Here is a 24795-nt window from a genome sequence, read left to right as displayed (position 1 = left end):
CAGGTGCATGTGGCCACTTCCAGCTGTTTAGTAGGGATCAAACCCCCTCATGCTTGTGTAGGAAGTGCGCTTAGCCACTAAGCCATCTCTCCAGCCCCCCAAAAATATGACTGTTAAAAGGTCTTCTCTCTGCTGCATCCCAGCCCCGATACTGGTTAGAGTTCAGTCTATTCTTTGAAGTGAGAAAGGATCCCATCCTCTTGTACAGACACAGGTCACCAGCAGAGCATCAGACTCAGGATCTCAGGGTCTCCATCCTCTCTTGGCCCCTCCCTCTTCCAGGTGCCTTGAACACAACCTCTCCTATGCGGAGGTGCTTTCTTTCCAGAACAGTCTTTCCTCCTTTGATCCTTCTCAATCCTCATATCTAACCCTGGAATCACTGTCAATACTTGTTTCCCAGCCCTCCCTGAGGACAACTTATTACTAAACAAACAAGCAAGTTACTAAACCTAACTAGAATTCCTAAAACAAACCAAAGATTCCACAGGCGTCAGACCCTGGGGCATTTTCCGAAGAAGTACAAGGCATGCACCCTCTTCCCCCAGGTCCCAGAGGGCCTCATGGGCTCTGACCACGCTCCCATCTTAAAAAGAAGCTCTGTGCACACACTCAGAACTGAGTCCTCCTGCCTATGTGGAAGAGATGCCTGGGCAGGATGTTGGGTGGGCAGGATGTGGCTTTTGTCTCTTTCCCTGGGGTCTAGGGAACCAAGTCAACATTGTCCACTCAGAAAAGGAGATGGAGGTCCCCGTGGAGGGATGTCACTGACCAGGAGTAAAGGGTAGACCCTGACTGACCAGGGCACCTGCACAGCCTGAGGCCCTGAAGGAGAAAGGCCACCAGTGTGTCAGGCCCCTGCTGGGGGTGAAAGACCACCAAGGCTGTCAGACAGGGCCTCCCAGAAGTCTGTGTGCCTGAGGGTGACCTGGGACGTTCCCAAAGGATTTACCTGACAAAGACCTGGAGCACTAGGTGAACCCAGATGTGCAGCCCATCCAACTGCACAGACCGCCTGATCCGGCAGGACCACGGCAGAGCCTGGAAATCTGCATTTCTTCTTTTCTTTTGTGTGTAATATACTGCATGTGGTGTGTGTGCGAATTTGGTGTGTGCGCACAGTGGTGTGTGCATGTGGGAGGCATCAGCTACCCTCCTCTATCACTCTTCCATCTTACTTCCCTAGGCCAGTCTCTCACTGAACCTCAGACTCCCTGTTTTGCCATTAGACTGACCAGTGAGTCCCCGAGATCCCCCTGTCTGGGGTTACAGGCATGCAATCATGCTTGGCTTTTTATTTGGAGATGTATCTCAGCAGCAAGCAAGGTCACCCACCTCCCTGACCCTTGAATCTGCATTTCATCACATTAGGGAAAGTGCTGCCAGGTCAGGGACCACAGGAGAGACTGAGCTAGTGGAGGGAGGACTCAAGGCTAACAACAGAGGCCTGGTAGACAGATTTCATTGAGGGCTGAGTGCAAGCCTCTTCTCTGCAAGCCTGGCTTCTGTCTCCTTGGGAGGATTGTTGCAGTCCAGTTCACATTGCTGGTAGAAATCACCCAACCAAGAGCAGCTTCTGGGAAAAGGAGATTTATTTTGGCTGACAGGCTCGAAGGGAAGCTCCATAATGGCAGGGGGAAACGATGGCATGAGCAGAGGATGGACATCACTCCCTGGCCAACATAAGGTGGACCATAGCAACAGGAGGGTGTGCCAAACACTGGTACGGGGACACTGGTTATAACGCCCGCCCCCAGCAATACATGCCTTCCAGGAGGCTTTAATTCCCAAATCCCCATCAGCTGGAAACCTAGCATTCAGAACACCTTAGTTTATGGGGGACACCTGAATCAAACCACCACAAGGATAAATAAGGTTATAGGCCAAGAGCTCTATTCCTGGCCTGGCCCAGAGGGAAGACACGAGGGCCAGCTGCTACAGTTATTTCTTGGAATTGTCATCATAATGTGACCAAGCACATCAGGAAGCACCCATAGCTGCCCTGAAGGAATTACAGAATAGCAGGAAAAGAGTAGCCCAGAGGCTAGGAAGATGACTCAATCACTTAGTGCTCGCTACATGACCTGAGTTCAAATCCCCAGAATCTATGTAAAAGTGAGGCATGGTGGTGCAAGCCTGTAACCCCAGTACTAGGAGGTGGAGATAAGAGGATCCCTGGGCTTGCTGGCAGCTAATCTAGCTGTGAGCTCTAGGTTTGCTGACCCTTCAGGCATGCATACATACATACATACATACATACATACATGCACGAGCATGCATTCACACACACCATGCACACATATAAAATGAATACATAGGGCTGGAGGAATGGCTTAGCAGCTAAGGCATTTGCCTGCAAAGCCGAAGGACCCTGGTTCAATTCCCCAGGACCCATGTTAGCCAGAGTTCATTTTCAGTGTCTGGAGGCCATGGCGTGCCCGTTCTCTCTCTCTCTCCCTCTTTCTCTGTCAAATAAATAAATAAAAATACTTTTTAAAAATGCATACAAGCAGGTCATGGTGGCACACGCCTTTAATCCCAGCACTCGGGAGGCAGAGGTAGGAGGATCACCATGAGTTCGAGGCCACCCTGAGACTACATAATGAATTCCAGGTTAGCCTGGGCTAGAGTGAGACCCTACCCCGAAAAGAAAAGAAAAAAAAAAGCATACATACACACACAAACAACAAAAGAGTAGTTCATGTCTTGGGCTTTGAACTTGAGGAGCAGGGCTGGGGTGTACCTCATCTGCCCTGTCACTCTGCACAGCCAGGCAGCAGTAGAGGCGGCGCCAGCCCCCACACCTGCCCCGTCAGTGACCCTACCAGGGCTTTGGGAGCCCTAGGGAACAGTGGCAGCCCTGCTGAACACTCCCAGTGAAGGGACGAGGCCAGCATACCCTCCCAGCCCAGCTGGTTTCTCTCCTTTGGGCTCTGCCTTAGAAAGTGGGTTTTTATGAGTTCCTTTCTGGTCACTTTAAAGAAATCAACCAAAGAGGAAGTGAGATGCAAGCAGGAAACGCTGGAATCTTCCAGTCCAAAGCTCAACGGGTCCTCAAAGTACACACACCTAGCAGAGGAGCAGCCCGACAGGAGTCCACGTGATGTCCTGAAGGAGGCCCAGAGGGAGCATGGCGAAGCCCCAGGCCACCTCCTCTCAGCCAGTAGTCCCACCCGCCCCTCCACCTTCACTTTCCTGCCTCCTGGTCCCAGGGCTGTACCAGCCAGCCTTTGTCATGCCCTCCCATACTCTGCACGCCCCGGATGGTGTCTATGCCCTTACCCATGCTGTCTGCTCCCCGCTCTGGATTATTTCTTCCTCTGGCTGGTTGGGGAACTCCTAGTCGTCCTTCAAAGCCTGAACTTTCCCTCTCAGACAGACACTACCCCTCCTCCATCCTCCCTCTGTCATTTTACACACAGCCTCCCTGGTCCTCCATGGTCACTCTTTCTTCAATCACTCCCACCCTCGTGATGAGCAGCTGCGGGACAGAGACTATTCCTGTGCTGCTGTTGTTTTTATAGTTTATTTATTTATTTGAGAGAGAGAGAAAAAAAGCAGCAGAGAGAAAGAGAGAGACAATGGGCACACCATTGGGCCTCTAGCCACTGCAAACAAACTGCCGACTCTTGCCCACCTTGCACATCTGGCTTTACATGGGTACTGGGAAATCGAACCTGGGTCCTTTGGCTTTGCAGGCAAGTGTCTTAACTGCTAAGCCATGTCTCCAGCCCTCCTGTGTTTTTTGTTGACTATTTTTTACATATATATAGTATATTTGAGCATAATACCCTTCCATTACCTTCTCTGGCCCCCTCTCCCTGTCCCTTTCTACTAAACCTCCTCTTTCTTTCTCTCTCTCTTTCCTTTGTTCTTTCCTTTGTCTTTTTGTTGTTGTTTTTTTTTAATATGTTTTATTTATTTATTTGAGAAAGAGGTAGAAAGAGAGAGAGAGAGAAAGGGAGAGAATGGGTGCACCAGGGCCTCCAGCCACTGCAAACAAACTTCAGATGCATGCATTCCCCTTGTGCATCTGGCTTACATGGGTCCTGGAGAATTGAACTAGGATCCTTTGGCTTTGCAGGAAAATGCCTTAACAGCTAAGCCATCTCTCCAGCCCTGTCTTTTTGGTGTTTTGTCTTGTTTTGTTTTGTTTCTTTGAGGCGGAGTCTCACTCTAGCCAGGCTAACCTGGAATTCACTATGTAGTCTCAGGGTGGCCTAGAACTCACGTCGATCTTTCTATCTCTACCTTCCAAGTACTGAGATTAAAGGTGTGCACCACCACGTCCAACCTAAACCCTTTCTAATTAGTCCCTCTTCTACTTTGATGTCTTTTTTTCTCTCTCTCACTCTGGTTCTTACCCACTGAGTCAAAGAGAGAGAGACTTAGTGCTCCAGGCTCTCCAGCCACTGTAATCAAACTCTGGGTGTGGCATTTTGTGTGCAAGTAAGTGCAACCTCTCGCATGAGTCACCTTGTGTGCCCAGCTTACGTGGAATCTGGGAAGGTGAACATGGGTCCTTGGGCTTCACAGGCAAGTGCCTTAACCACTAAGCCATCTCTCCAGTCCCTAATTCGGATTTCTTACATGTGTACAGATGCCATTTACCAGTGGCTATATCACTGCCTCCAGCTCCCCCAGCAACCATTAACTGCCAAGAACTCCTCCAGAAGGATGAAGGCTCATGCCCTCCTCCATGACCCCTCACATGTACCCCACCACATACACTTATACACACATACACACAAATATGCATTGAAAGTTTGACACTTGGGCAGGATGTATGCCTAGCATTCATGAGGCACCTGGATTCCAATTACAGTGCCACAAAACAAGAAGTAAGTAAACATTGTTCTGTCAGAAAAGGCTACCTCCCTGGATGCTATGATTCTGGCCTCATCTTCTCCCCTTCTCCTCCTTCTCCCACAAGCCCCTACTCTTCTTTAAAAAAAAAAAAACAAAAAAAAAAAAACACAGGTTCTCATATAGCCCAGGCTGGCCTCAAATTCCTTTATGGCTGAGGATGACCTTGAACCTCCAATTCTCCTGCCTCCACCTTCTGAGTGCTGAGAATGCAGACATGCAACCATCTCATCCAGTATATGTCATGCTGGGAATGAAACCCAGGTCTTCAAGCATGCTGGGCAAGCACTCTACCAACTGAATTATATATCCCTAGCCCCAAACCCCAATTTTTGAAGTCAATTTTCCTTCAGAAACCTCTCTAAGACCACCTCACCCTAACCCTCCCTGAGTCATGCGCCTCTATTTATTCTGCTCCCAGAGCCTCCCACCAAGCTTTCCCAGCTCAGCCTGGACACAGTAAACATCCACCATAGCTAAGCATTAGGTCATTGCCACACGTAATTTAGCACACCTCTTGTGAGTCTCTGCATCTTTTGCCAGGTAAGCAGGATTTGTCATCAGCAATTCTCACAGGGGAAACACAAGGCTCAGAAAGAAATGTTACATGTGGGTCACAAATCATAGCCATAGCAGCTGGACCCAGATGGTAACTACCTACCACACAGTTCTCTGGGCTGCCACAAACACTAAGCTCAGACTACTGGGCTCTGGGTAAATTTGTACCTCAAAGGGTAGAAGGTGATTGCCCTCAGGGGACTGGGCAGGGTGAGAAGCTGACACACAGCCTTGGAACCCAGCCTGGCCCTTAATAAACACCTCAACCTGTGGGACATTGTTGTGGTGGCAGCCTTTGACATTATCTCTCTTGTAGATTAACAGACAATGAGAAGGCAGTGCAGAGTGTTTCCGTAGACCCACACTGATCCCCGCGTGATTAACACTGTCCATTAATGTGTGCATTTATTGTCAGCCATGAGCCCAGAGGCAGACATCTGAGCTTTCCCAGCATCCATCCAGGAAGTCATGTTACATTTGGTTATCTGTTCTTATTACCTGTATTAATACAGCTTGAGTGCCTCTTACCCAAAATGCCTGGAACTTGAAGTGTTTCAGATTTGTTTTCAGATTTTAGAAAGTTTGCATATTCACAGTGATACATCTTGGGGCTTGGACCCAAAGCTAAACAGAAAAATCTTCTATGTTCATACACTTCTTATGTACATAGCCTGGAGATATTTCTGCTGTTGGTAATGGAGGTTGTTTGCTGTTGTTGAGACAAGGTCTCCATATATAGCCCAGGTTGCCTCCAGCTCATGACCCTCCTGCCTCAGCCTCCAAGTGCTGAGATGATGAACTTACCACCATACACAGGTACCTGAATGTCATATCACATCTATGTAGAGGTACGAGAATGTCTGTGTGTGCGTGTTTCTGTGTGTGCACCTGCACAAGTGTGGGCTTGCAGAGGCAAGAGGTTGAGGTCCGTGCCAAAGTCCAGTGCTCGTCCGCAGTCACTCCCCACCTTACTTGTTAGGACAGAATCCTCACGGAGACTTGGAGCTCACTGCCGCAGGTGGACTAACTAGCCAGCAGGCCCTGGGGATCCTCTTTTCTCCACCTCCCCAGAGCTGGGATTATACAAGAGCAACCAGGTGTCTGGATTTTACACAGCTGCTGGAGATCTGAACTCAGACCCTCAGGCTTGCACAGCAAGCACTTCACTGACTGAGCAATCTCCTCAGCCCCCATTTACACAACATTTTAAGTTGCTCTGTGCTTTAGCTGTGACCCCTTAGAATGCCAAGGGTAGACTTCACTTGTGTTGGTGATAAGAAAGTTCCAGGTTTTGGTGCACTTTGGATTTCAGAACAAGGATGCTCACCTGTGGTGGCCACCAGTCAATCAGCTTCATCCTGGCGAGCCTGGAGAGGGGCTACCAGTCTTCCTGCTCACCTGCCACCCTGCCTGCCACGGATTCTCCCAGCAATGAGAGGAAACCAATATGGCCTTCAGTTCCCAGGGGTCCTGAGGCCCAGCGCAGTCAGGAGACCTAAAGAGCTACCTGGGCAGGAAGGGCTTCGCGAGGGGTTTGGGAGCAGTCAGCTGGTGGACTGAGGTGTTCAAGGAGGGGGGGGGGGCTGCTGCTCCATAACCCACCTGCAGCCTCTTTGCTAGAATTCTCCTTGTTAATGTCCATGGGCAGCCACAGCTGGGAGGCAGAAAGCTGGAATAGGGGTCAAGGGCAGTGTTCTGAGCTGCCCCACTAAGCCTAGGCCCCAGGGAGGTGCCTTGCCCCGCCTTCAAGACAGGAGTTGGTTCATAGCCCCCCGCCCTCGTGGCCAGGCGGTGCTCCCCCAGGTGGGTCCTCTTTGCTCTCAAAGGCTCCCATTGGCTGCCTCCCCTATATAAGGCCTTGCCCCAGCTGGTGGTAAGCCTTAGGGTCTGCTGTGGGTGTCTGTGGCGTGTGTAAAGGCAGGAGCTGCCACCATGGCCTGGGGGTATTGTGTAGCCCTGCCACTGCTGGTGGCCACCACCCTGGGGCTAGGTCAGCGACTTCCTGGACTGCAGCACAGCTATGACTGTGGGCTCCGAGGCATGCAGCTGCTGGTGTTCCCCAAGCCAGGCCGCACTGTCCGCTTCAAGGTCCTAGGTGAGTGCTAGCAGAAGACTGGCTTGTCCCTCCTCTCCCTCTTCCTACCCCCAAGCCCAGGCAGCAGAAAGAAGGGAGTTGGGGCCCCTCCCCTAGAGCAGGAGGGCAGAGGCCTTCCCAGTAGCGGTGGTTGGGGGGGGGGCATTCAGGGGAGTGCCATGACTAGCCTCCCTCCACCTTCTTCCCCCCCCCCCCCACTGTAGCGGACAGCTTCAGGTTCACTGAGATGAACTTCCAGACCAGGCACAGTTATGGAGGAAAAGATTTATTGAAGTTTACAGATCCAGGGGAAGTTCCATAATGGCAGAAGAAGCTGGCCTGCCTTCACAGGCCCAAGCAGACAGAGAAGCACAAGCTTAAGAGTCAAAAGCCACAGCACACTTCAGGAACTTCAGCTTGGCACACTTTGCATATCTTTAGGTTGAAATCTGAAACCCACCACCACACCTTAAGATCACCCAGTGATATTGCCTCCAGCCAGGTAGCCAGCAGATGCAAACTACAAACCATAAAGAACTGAATATAGTGGGGGCCATGCACAGTGAGTGCACCCAGTCAGTGTGCGCATAAATCACCAGCCCCTCTAGGGAAAGGCAGGTTCTGACTCAAACACTAGTCTCTCTATTTCCAACCAAGCCTTGCAGTGCCAAGGCTGCTGGGCCCCTGCTGCTATCGAGTTATGAAGTGTGGCAGAGCCCTAGGGGCGGGAGGCGGGTGTGGGCTCCTTGAGACACTCAGACCTGCAGCTTCTGAGCTGTGGGCTGACCTCTCGGTGCCACTTTCACTAGGTGGAAAAGATAGCCCCGAACCTGCCCCATGCACCAGAACAAATGCTGGGGGCAGAAACCTCTCAAAGGAAGACCACCTAGTAAGTGCCCCCAAGAATCTGTAACAGCTAGTGAAATAACAAACAAGCTTTTTTTTTTTTTTTCTGCATAGCAGAGGGCTTTAGTGTGAATCCCACCCTTCCTTGTGTATGCTACTGCACTCTGGAACCCCCCAGCTGCCCGGGCCACAGCCCGGAAACTAGAATGATTAAGCTTAAACTAGGTGAGTGCTCTATGCCCTGAAGCGCTCTCTCCACCCTGTAGAAAGAACCTACGATATCTACACCCTTGCAGGAGTAGACCTGCGGCCTGTCCCGGAGGATGCTTGTCCAGGCCACGCAGCCAAGCCGGCAATGCCAGGGCTGCATCTTCTCTGACTAGCTCAGCCGCCTCGGCCTTCTTTCTTCAGCACCTGAAAGCACTCACTCTCTCTACTCCCCGCCCAGATGAATTTGGGAACCAGTTCGAGGTGAACAACTGCTCCATCTGCTACCACTGGGTCACTTCTGAGCCCCAAAGGCCAGCGGTCCTCTCTGCTGATTACAAAGGCTGCCACGTGCTGGAGAAGGTAGGAGCAGAGGGAATGTGTTCGAGCACAGCCCCTCACGACTAGGAGGAACAGGAGCCCAGTATGGGTTGGTAAGCTGGCAGGTGGCAGCCCCGGGACTTACCTCAAGTGCAGCCCCTGCCTACCAGCCTGCTCGCCCAGCTCTCATGCCACAAACCATGGGAGGGGGGTTGCTGGATGAGGTCAGTAGCCAGTCGGCAGGCCTGACCTCCAGCACTGCGGCGGTTTCCCTGGAGCGCCAGACGTCCTCACCTGGCTTCTCTCTACGGCCCCCTCGGCAGGATGGACGTTTCCACCTGACAGCCTTCATACAAGCCGTGCTGCCTGATGGCCGCGTGGATGTAACGCAAGATGTCACTCTGATCTGTCCCAAACCAGAGCACGCCTGGACTCTGGACCCCACCCTGGTGCCACCCCCCTCACCATCGCCTCCTATGCTTCGCCCTCCAGCCCTCCCCTCTGCCTCCAGCCACACTCTGCCTGGCTCTGGTCATAGCTTTGCCAGAACGCTGCACCCAGAGTACAGTGCTGCCCATCCAACCCCTGCCTCGCCCTCTCCAGGACCTGGTCCTGCTGGCCCCACGCTGCCTCCACCCCAATGGGGCACCTTGGGACCCCAGGAAATGGCTGAGCTGGATTCCATAGGTACATGGGACTTCGTGTATAAACCCTGACTGAGTCTTGGGCCCTCGGGTTCTAAGAAGCCATTTTCTCACTGTTCTGTAACCAATTCCAGGTACCCATCTGCCCCAGGAGCAGTGCCAGGTGGCCACTGGACACATCCCCTGCATGGTAAGAAGTAGCTCGAAGGAAGCGTGTCAGCAGGCTGGCTGCTGCTATGACGATGCCAGAGAGGTGCCCTGTTACTATGGCAACACAGGTACAGCCTACCACACCAAACATGGTTCTAGTCCCCTTGGATTTTGGTATGGCAGCAGAGGTGTCCCCTCCCTCTGGCTGAATTGCCTCACATCCAGTCTAGGAGAACCCAACTGTCAGGCAGAGATGACAGAGGCCCTGAGATAGGAAGAGCGCCTGCCCCAGGGAAGTGTTAGTTCAATTTTCTCAAAGGCTCTGACCTTCAGGAGAGAAACATTGCTTTGTCATGTCACCTTGTTTCTAGGGTACGCACCAACCCTTGTTCCATGGTTGAGGAAATTAGTCACCGGGGAACTTGGTTAAACCAATGATTGGGATGAGAGTCCAGGTTTCCTCACTCCCAGCCAGTGATTAAACACTAATTACTGGGGCTGGAGGGATGGCTTAGAGGTTAAGGCATTTGCCTACAAAGCCAAAGAACTCAGGTTCGATTCCCTAGGACCCACGTTAGCCAGATGCACAAGGGGGCGCATGCATCTGGAGTTCATTTGCAGTGGCTGGAGGCCCTAGTGTGCCCATTCTCTCCCTCCCCCCCCCTCTCTCTCTCTCTCTGTGTGTGTGTGTGTGTGTGTGTGTGTGTGTATCAAATAGACAAAATATTTTTTTTAAAAAGTTACTGCCCAGCCCATCCCCTGTCCCCAGACTGGATAGACAGTAGGTCCTAACATCCTGATCTGTCTCTTGGATCTGCTTTTGTGCCAGCCACCATCCAGTGTTTCAGAAGTGGCTACTTCATCCTGGTTGTGTCCCAAGAAATGGCCTTGGCACACAGAATCACACTGGACAACGTCCACCTGGCCTATGCCCCTACCCGATGCCCTCCAACCCAGAAGTTGAATGCTTTTGTGGTCTTCCATGTCCCTCTCACCCTCTGTGGAACCACAGTCCAGGTAGGACTGGGACATGGGCTGATTGGGGAGGGGGGGGTCTAACCTCCTGTGGGGGACTCACCTGCTATCTCCTCCCTAGGTAGTTGGTGACCATCTCATCTATGAGAACCAGCTGGTGTCTGACATAGATGTCCAAAACGGGCCACAGGGCTCCATCACTCGGGACAGCATCTTCCGGTGAGATGGGAGCCAGCTGAAGCAAATGCAGTTCTCTGGTTGCCTGGCTGTGTGACATTAAATGAGCTACTTCCCTTCTGGAGCCTACCCTGCTCTCCAAGCTTAGGCAGGGACCATCCACACCCCTTCCAAGGCTAATGTGAGAGCTAAGCACTTTGTGCCTAAGGGACCCAGGCAGAGCCAATAGCAACTCCCCAGAAAGCTTGGCCTTTATCCCTTCAAGAACTAACTCAGGGGTTGGGAGGAAAAATCCCTTCCAGGCCCCAGGAAGGGCCGCAGCTATTACTGTCTGATCTCATTTATGACACCATAGAAGAAATAAAAGATACCTCAGACTGAAGGGTCTGAGGATTTGGTGGAGGAAGACAATTGGGGAGGGGGGGACAAGCACCAAGGAAAAGGGCCTCCTGGACCTGCTGGCTTAGGTGCCACAACCGTCCAAGTTGCCCAGGATGTCAGCAGGGATGACCCCAGGGGAACCTGCCCTTGGCATAGCTGGCTTTGAATTTCCATGGCTATTATGTGGCCAGCATCTTAAGCTACGGGCTATAGAAAATCTCTTAGGTGCTCTCTTGGTACCCAAGTGGCTGTTCTACCCTATCTTCAAGGGTTGGGGGGGCAGGAGCAGGAAACTGTCAGGGTTCAACTGCCTTTGACTTTAGCACAGAGAAGTCATGTACTGAAGGTTGGGGCATGATTCTGTCAGGTTTTCTGCGTTTGGATTTAAGAGCTCCAGGAGCAACAGGTAGTCCCAGGGGACAGAAGGGGGCCGGCTGTAGGCCATCAGAACTAAGTGGAGGAGTAAAAAATAGGCAAAGTGTGTGGCCTTCACCACTGAGTGCAATCGCCATAGCTACACTGCCTCGTTGGTGTCAGGGGCACTGGGCACTGACCCAGGAGCAGGCTGAATGCCCATATGGCACTTAAGCTACCGGGAGAGACACTAGACGCCGTGGAACACCAGTTTCAAAGACAAGCATGAGTCTGATGTATTAATATCCGGTGGCCTCACACAATCCTCACCAAAGCCCAAGGTAAGCTGAGGCTTAGGGTAAATGACTTGCTGCTGATCCTGCAATCTAGAAATACCAGCATGCAAACCTAGACCTGCCTGCCAGGCTCCAAAGGCCTCAGGTTCTAAGACAGAGCCCTGTTGTCTCAACAGCATGGTGTCCTCCCACCTACAGCCTGGCCTGACGCAGCACCCCTCCCCGCCAAAGAGCAACAAAGCACAGGGCCCTAGAGATGGCTTGGGGGACATTCTTCCACCCTGTGGTGGGTGCTTGGTTGCATCCACTGTTGGTACCTGGTTGAATAAGTGATCAGCACTCTATCTTCTCCCCCACCCTCTTGTTCTTGAACTTCAGGCTTCATGTCCGCTGCATCTTCAATGCTGGTGACTTCTTGCCCATCCAGGCCTCCATCTTCCCACTTCCATCACCTGTTCCTGTGACCCAGGCTGGACCCTTGCAGCTAGAGCTGCGGATTGCCAAGGGTATAGCATCCCCACTTCTCCCTCCCCTTGCCCCTACTTCCGTGGCGCTCATCCTGCTCTGGCCTCAAGAGCCCCTTTCCCCTCAGACAAGACTTTCAGCTCCTACTATGGCGAGGATGAGTACCCCCTCGTGAGGCTGCTCCAGGAACCTGTTCATGTGGAGGTCCGGCTCCTGCAGAGGACAGACCCACGTCTGGTCCTGATGTTGCACCAGTGCTGGGCCACCCCCGGTGCCAAGCCCTTCCAGCAGCCCCAGTGGCCCATCCTGAAAGATGGGTGAGTGGTAACAGGTGAGCGGTCCCTAGGGCTCCCTGTGTGCCCTGCCTCCCTGAGGACATCGCCTGACTTCTCTCCACTCCAGGTGCCCTTTTAAGGGAGACAACTATAGAACACAAATGGTGGCCATGGACAGGACGGAACTGCCTTTCTGGTCTCACTACCAGCGCTTCACTGTCGCCACCTTCTTCCTCCTTGACTCCAGCTCCCAGAAAGCCCTCAGGGGATTGGTAAGAATCGCCCATGGGCCTCATGCCTCGTGCCTGGCCCGTGGCAACAAGCTGGCCACCACAACTTACCAGTGCCCTGTGAGCTACTGCCAAAGCCCCAGCCTAGACACTACTGTGGATAGCAATGTGCACAGAGTTTTGGGGTGACCTAGAAATGACTTCAGAGGGGGAGAGAGGGAATGCTGTACATCTTAATCAACCCTAAACCAAACATGGCTGTGGTGTTTGAGATGGACTTGCTTCTGATTCTAGAACCAATATGGTTGGTGTGCTTCTGCTTTGACTTTGACAGTAACTTCTCCAGAAGATAAATATGGGTAAACTTAGGGTGTACTTGGGTTTCTGTGCAACATACATAGGTGTCACTCTATTGCCTACAACTCTTGATGGGTCATACAACATTCTTTCTACCAGTCACATAATGGACTCAGGTCCATTTTCTTTTTTAATTTTTGTTTGAGAGTGACAGAGATAGAGGATGGGTGTGCCAGGGCCTCCAGCCAATGCAAATGAACTCCAGACGCATGTGCCCCCTTGTGTATCTGGCTAACATGGGTCCTGGGGAATCAAGCCTTGAAATGGGGTCCTTAAGCTTCACAAGCAAGTGCTTAACTGCTAAGCCATCTCTCCAGCCCTTTTTATTTACTTATTTTTTTTGGGGGGGTCTTTGAGGCAGGGTCTCACTCTAGCCCAGGCTGACCTGGAATTCACTAAGTCTCAGGGTGGCCTCCAACTCAGTGTTCCTCCTACCTCTGCCTCACGAGTGCTGGGATTAAAGGCGGTGCACCACCACACCCTCTTATGTTTTTTTATGAGCAGAGGAGAGAGAATTTGCATGGAGACTGCAATCAAACTCCAGACACATGTGACTTTCTGTGTTTTTGTCACCTTGTGCACCTGGCTTATGTGGGACCTGGAGAATCAAACATGGGTCCTTTCTCTTTGCAGGCAAGCTCCTTAACTGCTAAGCCACCTCTCCAGCCTGACTCAGGTCCATTTTCAAGTCACTATCCATGGCTGCATCAGAGGTGGACTAGACCCAGTGCAAGGCACTGTTGGTGGCCAAGGGATAGCTTCCTATGGCCTATTGCTTTCCAAACTGAGAGGTGCTGACCTGCTACTGCTACAGTAGGTGCCCATGGCTAGGCCCTATTGGAGCTGGCTCAGGTCCATTCTCCTCCTCCTCTTGGAAAACTACTGAGGTCAGTTTCTGGAAGCTATCCTGACCATCCCTGTGGCCCCAGGCCTTGGTCTCAAGGGTCAGGAAGAAGACAGACAACAGACATCTGCTCTCTGGCTATGTGGGTGGGAGTGATCATACTTCCCAGTGGCTGGCTCTCCTAAATGCAGTGGTTCCCCACACGGTCCTCTACTTCAGCTTTGGGCCCTTGGGAAGGGGGGCATGGACTCCGAATTGGGAGCACATGGTGTGTGGCAGTTTTAGCTGGCTTGCCCAGGCTACTTCCTGCTTGGCAGCCTGCAGTAGCACCCACAGTCCTGCCCAGCAGCACCCAGCCAGCCCTACCTTGACGGTTTCCTCCTCCTCTCATCAGGTCTACTTCTTCTGCAGCGCCTCCGCCTGCCACCTCACGGGGCCAGACTCGTGCTCCACTGTGTGCGGGTCTGGGATGGCGGGTAAGCCTGGGTGGGGCACAATTTGTCCTGTGGCACATCCTTAAGCCTGTGTCTGGCTCTGAGGCCCCCAGGAACTGGAGAGCGAATAGACCTTCTCTCCTGGGCAGGACGATGGCGACGATCCTCAGGTCACTACAGCCACACCGCCAGGGCCCTGGACATCGTGAGTTCTCCAGGAGCAGTGAGCTTTGAGGACTCTTCCGAATTGGGGCTCTCGGGTATGAGAACTTAGGGGTAGCCTCAGACATGGTCCCTCTGTAAGAGTGCCTATGAAACAGGCAGGGGAAAAGCAGATGTGATGTAAGTCTTTGATGAGGAACTAAGTAAAAATAGCCCACCTCTTATCGGCAGAGAACAGCCTTCAACCTGTGTGGCTGGAAGGTGGACAGGGAGAGTGAGGAAGAGTACAGCCAGCCATGCCCAGGCTGCAACCCCTCTCTCCCTTCTGGCAGGCTCCAGCAGAAACTCCAGCCCGAGGACTGTGCTTACTGCACTTCTGCTGCCCCTGGCTATCACCCTGGTGCTAGGAACCAGTGTCTTTGTGGGTCTAAGCCAGGCTTGGAGCCAGAAGCTCTGAGAAAGTGAAGACTCGGACTCAATAAACCATTATTTCAAAAGTACTGAAAGCAGGTATGGTGAAGTTATTTGTGAAACCTAGAATAACAAACTCATCAGATTTTGTTTTTAAAGGGTGTTTTTGTTGTGGTGGTTGAGACAAGGTCTCTGTAGCCCAGGCTGGCCTCAAACTCACTATGTAGCCTAAGCTTGCTTTGAGTGCAAGGTGATTCTCCTGACTCAGCCTCCCAAGCGATGGGATCACAGGTACAAGCCACCATACCCAGCGTGCTCTGTGAAACTTGTTCCTTGGAGTTCGCTCCGTTCTTTCCGGATCACACCCTTCACACACAGTCACACACCCCATAACTACATTTCAGTCAACTATAAGGTGACCTACACAATGATGGCTCCATAGAATTATAAGGGGCAAGAAACTGTTTTCTAGTGCTATCACATCCTCAGTGTAACACAAGGCCGTGTCGCCCACGTGTGCTTGTGTACACAATGGTGTTGAGTATACAAATGGGTGTAACAGTTAACCAGCAGTGTGTAATACCTCATTGTGAAGAACTGCTATTGGACCACATATCTCATTTTTAAAAGACTAATTTGAGAGAAAAACTGAGTGAATATGGGTACAACAGGGCCTTCTGCCACTGCAACCAAACTCCAGACACAGGCCTTTGGCTTTATATGGGTACTAGAGAACTGAACCAGGACAGTCAGGCTTTGTAAGCAAGGGCCTTTACCCACTGAACCATGTCTCTAGCCCTGTCTTTTTTTTTTCTTTTCTTTTTTTTTTTTTTTTTTTTTTTAACATTTTCAAGGAGAGAAGGGGGAAGAGAATGGATGTGCCAGGGCCTCTTGGTGCTGCAAATGAACTCAACACCACTTTGTGCCTCTGGTTTTACGTGGGTATTAGAAAATCAAACCTGGGCCATCAAGTTGTGCAAGTAAGCCCCTTAACCACTGAACCACCTCTCCAGCCCAGCCCTCGTTTCTATCTGAAACTATTCTTTCCAGGATGGCTTTGAACTCACTATGTAGTGGATGTTCTTGAACTTCTATGATCCTCCTGTCTTCACTTGCCACATGACAGGATACGGTACTGACTGAACCAAGAGCCGTGTGCATGCCAGACAAGCACTCTGCCAACTGCGCCACATCCCCGCACTATATTTTCCAATGATCCACCACAGTCCTCCACTCTACCAACTGAGCTATCATAGGGAACCCAGCCCTAGATTTTCTATATTATATTGCTCATTTCAGAGTGTACTCTTGCTTATAAAACTATGGGGTTGAAGAGATGGCTTAGCAGTTAAGGCAGTTGCCTGCAAAGCCAAAGGACCTTGGTTCAGTTCCCCAGGACTCTCAAACCAGAAGCACAAGGGGTTGCATGCGTCTGGAGTTCATTTGCGTGGCTAGAGGCCCCTGTGTGCCCGTTCTCTCCCTCTCAAATATATTTTAAAATTAAAAATAAAAATAACTGAAATGGTCACTATCCAGGCCTCTCACGTCTAGATTCCATTGAGGTCAAATTGAGCTGCCCATCGAGGTGTCAGTGCATCCTATGGCATTCTCACGGCCATGAAATCACTTAATGATGCTGTTCGAGAACTAACTCATTAAGCAACTTATGACAGTACCTAATACATGCTATGCCCTGGTGTTACTGTGTCTCAGATTGATCTGGGAGATCTTGCTTCTCAGCAAGAAAAGGTAGCCTTAAAGCAAGGGAGAAACATAAGCAGAGGTAGGTAGGGGCAGGTCAGAATGTGAGAGAGCCAAAGAACAACAGCAGTGGCTGGGGGGATGGCTCAGCAGTTAAATATGCATGCTTGCAAAGCCTGCTGGCCAGGTTTGCTTCCCCAGACAGATGCAAAGTAGCATATGCACCTGGAGTACATTTGCAACAGCAAGAGGTCCTGGTAGTTTCCTCATTCTGTCTTTCTCCAAGCAAATAATAACTTAAAAAAAAATAGGGCTGGAGAGATGGCTTAGTGGTTAAGGTGCTTTTCTGCAAAGTCAAAGGACCTAGGTTTGATTCCCCAACACCCATGTAAAGCCAGATGCACAAGGTGGCACATGTGTCTGTAGTTTGTTTGCAGTGGCTAGAGGCTCTAGTGGGCCCATTCTCTGTCTGACTCTAATACTAAAAACAAAAGTAAAACACAGGTGTGGTGGCACATGTCTTTAATCCCAACACTGGGGAGGGAGAGGTAGAAGTGCTCTGAGTTCAAGGCCACCCTAAGACTTCATTAGTGAATTCCAGATCAGCCTGGACTGGAGAGTGCAACCCTACCTCAAAACAACTACCCCTCTCCCCAACAAAAGCATGGGCTGGGAGTGTGAGACCTACCATGAGCTTCTCATCCATGAGGCTGGCTTCTCACCTTCCTTCAGACCCAAGTTCCGATGAGGGCATTCTCCAAGCCCCCGCGTGACTGCCCTCATGGAGGAGGGGAGCCCAGAGAAAAAAGCATGACTCCGAGTTGATGTCTCAGTCCCTTGCTGCACCTATCATCCCTCCACTGAAGGATACAGATTCCAGGCCACATTGCCTGTCACCAGCCTCCATTCCTCATCTGGCAGCGTGAAACAGCCAGTTAGCTGTCACTGCCTGCCACATGGGCACAGCCACCAGATGGGTCCACGCTAGTTGTTATTCCCTGTTGGCCTGGGTTTGACTTGGCCTCTCATCTGATTCAGCAGGAAACTTTCCAGTCTGTCCTACAGATCCAGGCTTGGAGGAGAAGGTGTAGAGGGAGCAGAATCTGGGGAAGATAGGACTTGGCTTTAAACACACTTCTGGGTCTCTGGTAAGGGTTGGGCTCAGACAGCTAGTACACAGAGAATGTGGTCAGACTAGCAGTCTTCATACTATAGAACCCTCCCCAGCCTCTGCTCTGGCCTGCTGGATCTGTCCTGCCTTCAGGATATGATCAAATACACGGGCTCCAAACTCAGGCTATTTGAGCACCTCTGCTTCTGACTGGCCAGATGAAATTGAGCTGCCGAACCTCAGCTTTCCCCTCTATAAAATGAGGCAAATGACCCTTCCCCACTGTGTAAATGTTAGCCAGTGTTAACTGTATGTCAATGACCACAACCTAGAATTTCTCTTCCTCCTATCCCAAATTGAAGGTCAACTAGTTTTTGTATTTTTTTTCGAATTTTTTTTAGTTTTGACATGAGGACAAATTTACAGGCCAATATGAAGAAGGGTCGGGGGAACTGCAACTTTCGGGTTTTTTCTAGAGAAGGAAGCACAACATGGAGGCAGAAGACCCACCCATTAAAAAAAAGTATGCGAGGAGAAAGAGTGAGACTGGCCTACAAGGGTCTCCTGCCACTGCAAATAAACTCCAGACACGTGCGCCACCTTGTGCGTCCGGCTTTAAGTGAGTACTGGAAAACTGAACCTAGGCTGTCAGGATCTGTAAGCAAGTGCCTTTATCTGTTGAGCCATCTCCTCAGATATGTCTATGAAGTGAAGTAACTTCTCACCTCTGGGCCTGCCTTCTAGCTTTGGCCAGGCTAGCGAGAGAGAAGGAGGGCAGAGGATATATTCTGCAGGTTTGGAGTGCGGAATCTGTATAGCTGGTTAGAAAAGCCAGGCTACCTTGCTCTCAGAAGTAGGGCTCTGAACCAAGTCACATCAGCTTATCCGCCTTAGAGGACCTCAGAATAGCACTGATGCTTTGAATGTTAATCACAGAAGCCAAGTAGAGTCATTTTGGAACTTTTTCCTTTTTATAGTTTTTTTGAGGTAGGGTCTTGCTCTAGCTCAGGCTGACCTGAAGTTCATATGTAGTCTCAAGTAGCCTCGAACTCATGGCAATAGCAATCAGAGGCCAGCCTTGGTGTGTTGGTCCTCCACTTTTTTTTTTTTGAGACAAAAGCTATCTTGTTTTTGCCTCTGGGAAGTCCAGTCTAACTGGCCCATGGGCTTTGGGATGCTCCTGACTCCACCCCCCATCGTCATAGGTACTTTGGGATTACAGGCACATTTGACATTTTATGTCCAGTTTTTTTGTTTTTCGAGGTAGAGTCTCACTATAGCCCAGGCTGACCTGGAATTCACTATGTAGTCTCAGGGTGGCCTCAAACTCAGTGATCCTCCCACCTCTGCCCCCCAAGTACTGGGATTAAAGGCATGCGCCACCACACCCAGCTATGTCCAGTTTTACATGGCTGCTCGGGATTTGAACTCTGGAGGGCAGGTTTGTAAAGTGAGTACCTTTAATCCCTGAGCCAGCTCCTATCATTTTTTATAGTTATACTCTCTAACTTTTCTAGCTTTTGAAGGACGCTAGGCCTATTATAGGTAACAAGTGTTGAGCACAATTATGTAAGCATGGACTGCTTTGTGTACTGTTTTCACGGAACTGCTGGGTCAAAAGCCACATCCCTTCTGACTGCTAGGCTCTGAGATTGTGGTGGTGGGGGCTGTTCCTCCCCAGATCACTTAGATCTCTGCCTATCTGAGCAGAGGCCAAAAGCATTATTTTCTTAAAGTGGATCTCCTTGATCAGAAGTGATACATCTTGATAGCTGCTTGCACTTAACAAATTGCCTTTCACATCTTATCTATTCTTTATTTCTTTCCCTCCTTGTCTGTAGAATGCTCCCAAATCAGGGATCAACATGCTTAGAAAGTTCCTACTGTTTGGCTACTGGCTTCTTCCATATTTCTGTATGAGAAAATGATGTTTTAGTGAATTTTCCCGTCATATTTCTGTCTTTGAATATGGCAAATACTTTGTGCTGTATAATCATACAATTCCCCATTCCTTTTGGTGACATTCCTGTGACAATGAGATAGATGGCTGCTCCCTTACTTTCAGGTATGTACGTACATGATTCTTGCTGGAAAATGCTGCTCAATATTTAAATTGCTCTTGTGCTCTGTCAATCTATCTGTATTAAGGGTGCTGTGCACTGAAACAAGTGTAGAAAACATGACCAGCACTAACGTTTGGTTCCCTGTGCTTGAATTATCGAAGCTTTCATTTTCCTAGATATCAAAGCCTCATCTGAATTTATTAATTTATTTTGGTTTTTCGAAGTAGGGTCTTACTCTAGCCCTGGCCAGCTTGAAATTCACTGTGTAGTCTCAGGGTGGCCTTGAACTCACAGCAATCCACCTACCTCTGCCTCCCAAGTGCTGGGATTAAAGGCATGTGCCACCCCGCCCTGCTGCTGCTGCTGTTTTGTTTTGTTATTGTTTTTTGTTTTTGTTTTTTGAGGTAGGGTCTTAATCTAGCTCAGGCTGACCTGGAATTCACTATGTAGTCTCAGGGTGGCCTCGAACTTGGCAATCCTCCTACCTCTGTCTCACGAGTCTTGGGATTAAAGGCGTGCGCCACCATGCCCAGCTTTTCTGAATTTCAAAAACTAATTTATTTGAGAGATAGAGGCAGAGAGAGGGAGAGAGAATGGATGCACTAGGGCCTCTAGCTTTCGCAAACAAGCTGCAGATGCATGCACCACCTAGGTCCTTTGGCTTTGTACACAAGTGCCTTACTAGCTAAGCCATCTCACCAGCCCTTCACCTGAATTTTGCAGTGAAGGCCATATCCTCTCCTCACTTCTGGTTACCTGCTCCTGGAGTGAGCAGGCCCCAGCCCTGTCACAGGCTGGGCCAGACCTGCAAAGACAGCTCTGCTGCTTGCGGCAGAGAGCAGAGCTGCTCATGCTCCAGAAGCATTTCTTTCCCAGTGTCTGGGCCACAGCTTTGTAAGAGCCAACGGGATCCCCTGCCTATCCCCATCCCTGCCTCAAACCTGCCGTCTACACTGAGAGCAAGTTACCTCCACAGTGCTCTGTTGTAAAGAAAGGGAAGCAGATAAGCCAGAGCTGACTGCTTCACTCCTAGCTCTTATCCAGGCCTTCCTGCAAGACTATTGCATGTATAAGGCTAACAGAAGATAATGGATCAATCCTTGGAAGTAAACAACTGAAATGCCAAATTATACATACTTTTTAAATGTGCTTAGCAGTTAAGGCACTTGCCTGTGAAACCTAAGGACTCATGTTCTGCTCCCCAGATCCCACGTAAGCAAGACACACAAGGTGATTCATGTACAAGGTCACACATGTGCACAAGGTGGCACGTGAGCCTAGAGCTCAATTACAGTGGCTGGATGCCCTAACTCACTAATTTGCATACTCTCTCATAAAAGACCAGTCTGGGGCTGGAGAGATGGCTTAGCGGTTAAGGCATTTTGCCTAAAAAGCCAAGGACCCAGATTCTATTCCCCAGGACCCACGTTAGCCAGATACACATGGTGGTGCATGTGTCTGGAGTTCCTTTGCACTGTGGCGGCCCTGGCATGCCCATTCTCTCTCCTCTCTCCCTCTGTCAAATAAAAAAAAAAAAAAAAAAACCAGTCTGTTGGGCTTCCCTCAAAAAAATATGCTTAAGTCACTGTTGAACTAATATGAGAGAAAAAAAAAGTTACAGATAGAACAAAAATAGAAGCAAAAACTCTGGGAAGCAAAACCAGCTTCTATTTTAAGAATGTCTACAGAATCCTGGAGGAATTCTGCTTGGACAAGTGCTGGGCCTGCAAATGAAGCCTAGGTGCAGATTCTCTAAGAAGCTCAGAGGGCCCAGTCCTTGGGGAAAGGTGAGAGGAAGATCAAACAGGGCACCAAAAGGTCAGCTAGGAATAATGTCTGTCTTTATTTTGGTGCTGAGCATCTTAGAAAACTCTGTCCTGACAATAAGGATTGCAGTGGTTGTGTGCCATCCAAATTCTTATTGTGAGGGGCAGAGGAGAAAAGGGAAGCCCTCAAAGGTTCAATATGGAAAATTTTATTCTAATGTACTTTAAAGTGATTCCCAACCTTTTTCTTCCCCCTGAGTGTTGTGCATGCGTGTTTGCGTGTGTGTGTGTGTGGGGGGGTTACATGAAAGCCAGAGGTCCATGTTGACTGTCTTCCTTACCCTCCACCTTACTTTTCAAGACAGGGTCCCTTGCTGAATCTGGATCTCACCAATTCAGGTAGACCAGGCCTGGCCTACTGCCTGCCTGTCTCCACCTCTATACCATATGGGGATTACAGAAGTGTCCACTATACCCAGCTTTCCTGTGAGTTCTGGAGATCAAACTCAGGTCACTACTTACCTCCTAAGCCATCTTCCCAGTTTGATCCCTGGGTTTCAGGCTAAAGCAAATGCAAATCCCGCCTTGAGAAAACACTTCAGTGTGAAAACATGCTCAGACAGAATCACAAATCAAAGGAATGCTGCACATCAGAGGGAGAAGATGAGGCCCAGCCCAGAAGCATGCTATAGGCAAAGGGCTGCTGTGCAAAGCCTTCATTGTTTCCCTCCATCTCCACATATGCCCCGAGCCTTGGCAGGAGAGTCAGATGTGCTGCCAGTGCTGAGCTGTCAAGGGTCACTTCTCATCACCTTGACAATTCTCGGGTCTCCCCAGAAGCTTCTCCCAGGCACACTAGTCTAGCAACCTGGCCGGGTGAATCTGGGAAACTGACCTCACACCCCGAGCCTTGGCTGGTCCCTACTCTGTCCTTGAGGTATCCGTCTTACACACAACTGTGCTGCTACTCTCTCCACTCACCAGAGAAGTTCCTTTTTGGAGATGGCGGTGGATACTGGGGTGTGTCGAAACTCATCAAAGTGCTGATAACAAGAGGCTCTTGGGAGTTCAGTGCTACCTGTAACATCTATCTTGCCCTCCAAGGCTCAGGGACATGAAGGAACTGGGGCCTTCATGGCCTCACAGTGGAGGTTGTCTCCAGAGCCCATTAGCACCTTGACACAGATGGTAGAGAAAAAATAAGACATCAAAATAAAAGAGGAGCTCCATGACAAGTGGAAGGGCTTCTGGCTGCTGTTAAAGGTGCTTGCTTGTAAAGCCTGCTGGCCTGCTTCAATTCCCCAGTATGCACTAATGCTAGCTGCACAAAGTGGCACGTGCATCTGGAGTTCTTATGCAGTGGAAAGAGGCTTTGACACACACTCTGTAAATAAGTTTTGTTTTGTTTTTCCTCCTGAGGTAGGGTCTCACTCTAGCCCAGGCTGAACTGGAATTCACTATGTTGTCTCAGGTTGGTCTGAAGCTCGGTGATCCTCCTCCCTCTGCTTCCCAAGTACTAGGATGAAAGGTCTGCACCACTATGCCCAGCATTTAAAAACATTTTTTATTAGAGACAGAGGAGTGGGGGCAGGGGAGAGAGAATGGGCACACCAGGTCCTCCAGCCACTGCAAACGAACTCCAGACACATGTGCCCCCTGTGCCCCCTTGTGCATCTGGCTTACATGGGACCTGGAGAATTGAACCAGGGTCCTTAGGCTTTGCAGGCAAACACCTTAACCACTAAGCCATCCCTTCAACCCAGCATTTATTTTTTTAAGAGGAAGGTGTTCACTGGAATTGGGATATGGGAAGGGAGACTAATGAGGACAATAGGAGGGATTTATGATCAAATTACAGAATGTCCCTATATTAAAATTCTCAATAAAAAAAAAATAAATAGGCTGGTCATGGCTTTAATTTCAACATTCAGGAGGCAAAGATCGGATTACTGTGAATTCAAGGCCAGCTTGGGACCACAGAGTGAGTTCCAGGTCAGCCTGGGCTAGAGTGAGACTCTACCTCCAAAAAAAAAAGTATAAAAGAAGACTGATTTTATTTATATGAAGTTCAAGAAAACCGCAAAGAGGGGCAGGCAGGATAGTTTAGCAGTTAAGGCGTTTGTCTGCAAAGCCAAAGGACCTTGGTTCGATTGCCCAAGACCCACATAAGCCAGATGCACAAGGGGGCACATGCATCTGGAGTTTATTTGCAGTGCCTGGAAGCTCTGGCACGCCCATTCTCTCTCCCTCTCTCTGCCTCTTTCTCTCTCAAATGAAGTTTAAAAGAAAACAGCAAAGAGCATAGTAAAATGATCCTGAAAGACAAAGCAAGTGCCCACAGCAACTTCACAGCAGTGATTGCTCTGCAAGAAGGGGTTGAGTCGCATTCAGGGAAGGCACACCAAGGGCCCCAATGCCCCTTCATGAGCTGCGGGTGGACACAAGGATGTTCCTACTCTTTGAATTGTACAAGTAGGTTTAGATATTTTAAATGAATAATTCAGAGTCCAGAGGAATGGTTCAGTAAGTAAAGTGTTTGCCTCACAAGCATGAGGACGTGAGTTTGGATCTCCAAAACCCATATAAAATGCTTGGCATGGGGTTGGAGAGATGGCTCTGTGGTTAAGGGGTTTGTCTGTCAAGCCTGACAGCCTGGGCTCAATCACCCAGTACCCATGTAAAGCCAGTGGAGCCTGCATCTGGAGTTCGTCTGCCACAGGAGGCGGCCCTGGTTACCCATACTATTCTCTCTGCCAAATATTCTTTTTAAATGCTGGGCATTGTGGGGTCTGTAATCCAGCACTAAGGAAGCAGAGACAAGGAGTCCTTGTGGCTCTCTGTCTAGGTAGGGAGCTGACTTGATCAGCTCTAGGCCCAGGGAGTGACCATCTCAGAATAAGGTGGAGAGCGAATGAGGAAGACACTTCCACATGCACTTCAGCCTTTTGCCTCCACATACATGCATGGACACATACATGTACACACAAACATGTATATATGCAAAAGAATAAATGGATAGTTTATAATAGCCCAGGTTGATGGCGACAAACATGGCGATCAATCAAACCTATCAAAACAGAAGTCTAGAGGCTATGGAGAACTCAACACTAAATCAGACTGCCAACAA

The 24795-nt window shown here is 50.0% G+C and overlaps 1 protein-coding gene across 1 annotated transcript; it reads left to right on the top strand.

Moving 5' to 3' along the window:
* The first annotated feature begins 7356 nt into the window (after nt 1–7356).
* Zp1 (zona pellucida glycoprotein 1) lies at nt 7357–15088 on the top strand. Its single transcript, XM_004667566.3, has 12 exons — nt 7357–7519; nt 8793–8914; nt 9196–9559; nt 9651–9794; nt 10496–10683; nt 10763–10860; nt 12228–12355; nt 12442–12631; nt 12717–12861; nt 14415–14496; nt 14604–14714; nt 14949–15088. The coding sequence occupies exons 1-12, from the start codon at nt 7357–7359 to the stop codon at nt 15071–15073; spliced, it is 1860 nt and encodes a 619-aa protein (XP_004667623.3). The 3' UTR covers nt 15074–15088.
* The last annotated feature ends 9707 nt before the right edge of the window (nt 15089–24795 follow it).

The sequence above is a fragment of the Jaculus jaculus genome, chromosome 1, assembly GCF_020740685.1.
Source record: "Jaculus jaculus isolate mJacJac1 chromosome 1, mJacJac1.mat.Y.cur, whole genome shotgun sequence".
In the NCBI taxonomy this organism is placed as follows: Eukaryota; Metazoa; Chordata; class Mammalia; order Rodentia; family Dipodidae; genus Jaculus; species Jaculus jaculus.
This window is presented reverse-complemented; position numbering and strand designations above follow the sequence as displayed.

Excerpts from the sequence above, each read along its gene's own strand:
- Zp1 (XM_004667566.3), top strand. The coding sequence starts at position 7,357 with ATGGCCTGGGGGTATTGTGTAGCCCTGCCACTGCTGGTGGCCACCACC. Across the intron at positions 10,861-12,227 it reads ACTCGGGACAGCATCTTCCG|GCTTCATGTCCGCTGCATCT; the intron begins GTGAGATGGGAG and ends CTTGAACTTCAG. Across the intron at positions 12,632-12,716 it reads TGGCCCATCCTGAAAGATGG|GTGCCCTTTTAAGGGAGACA; the intron begins GTGAGTGGTAAC and ends TCTCCACTCCAG.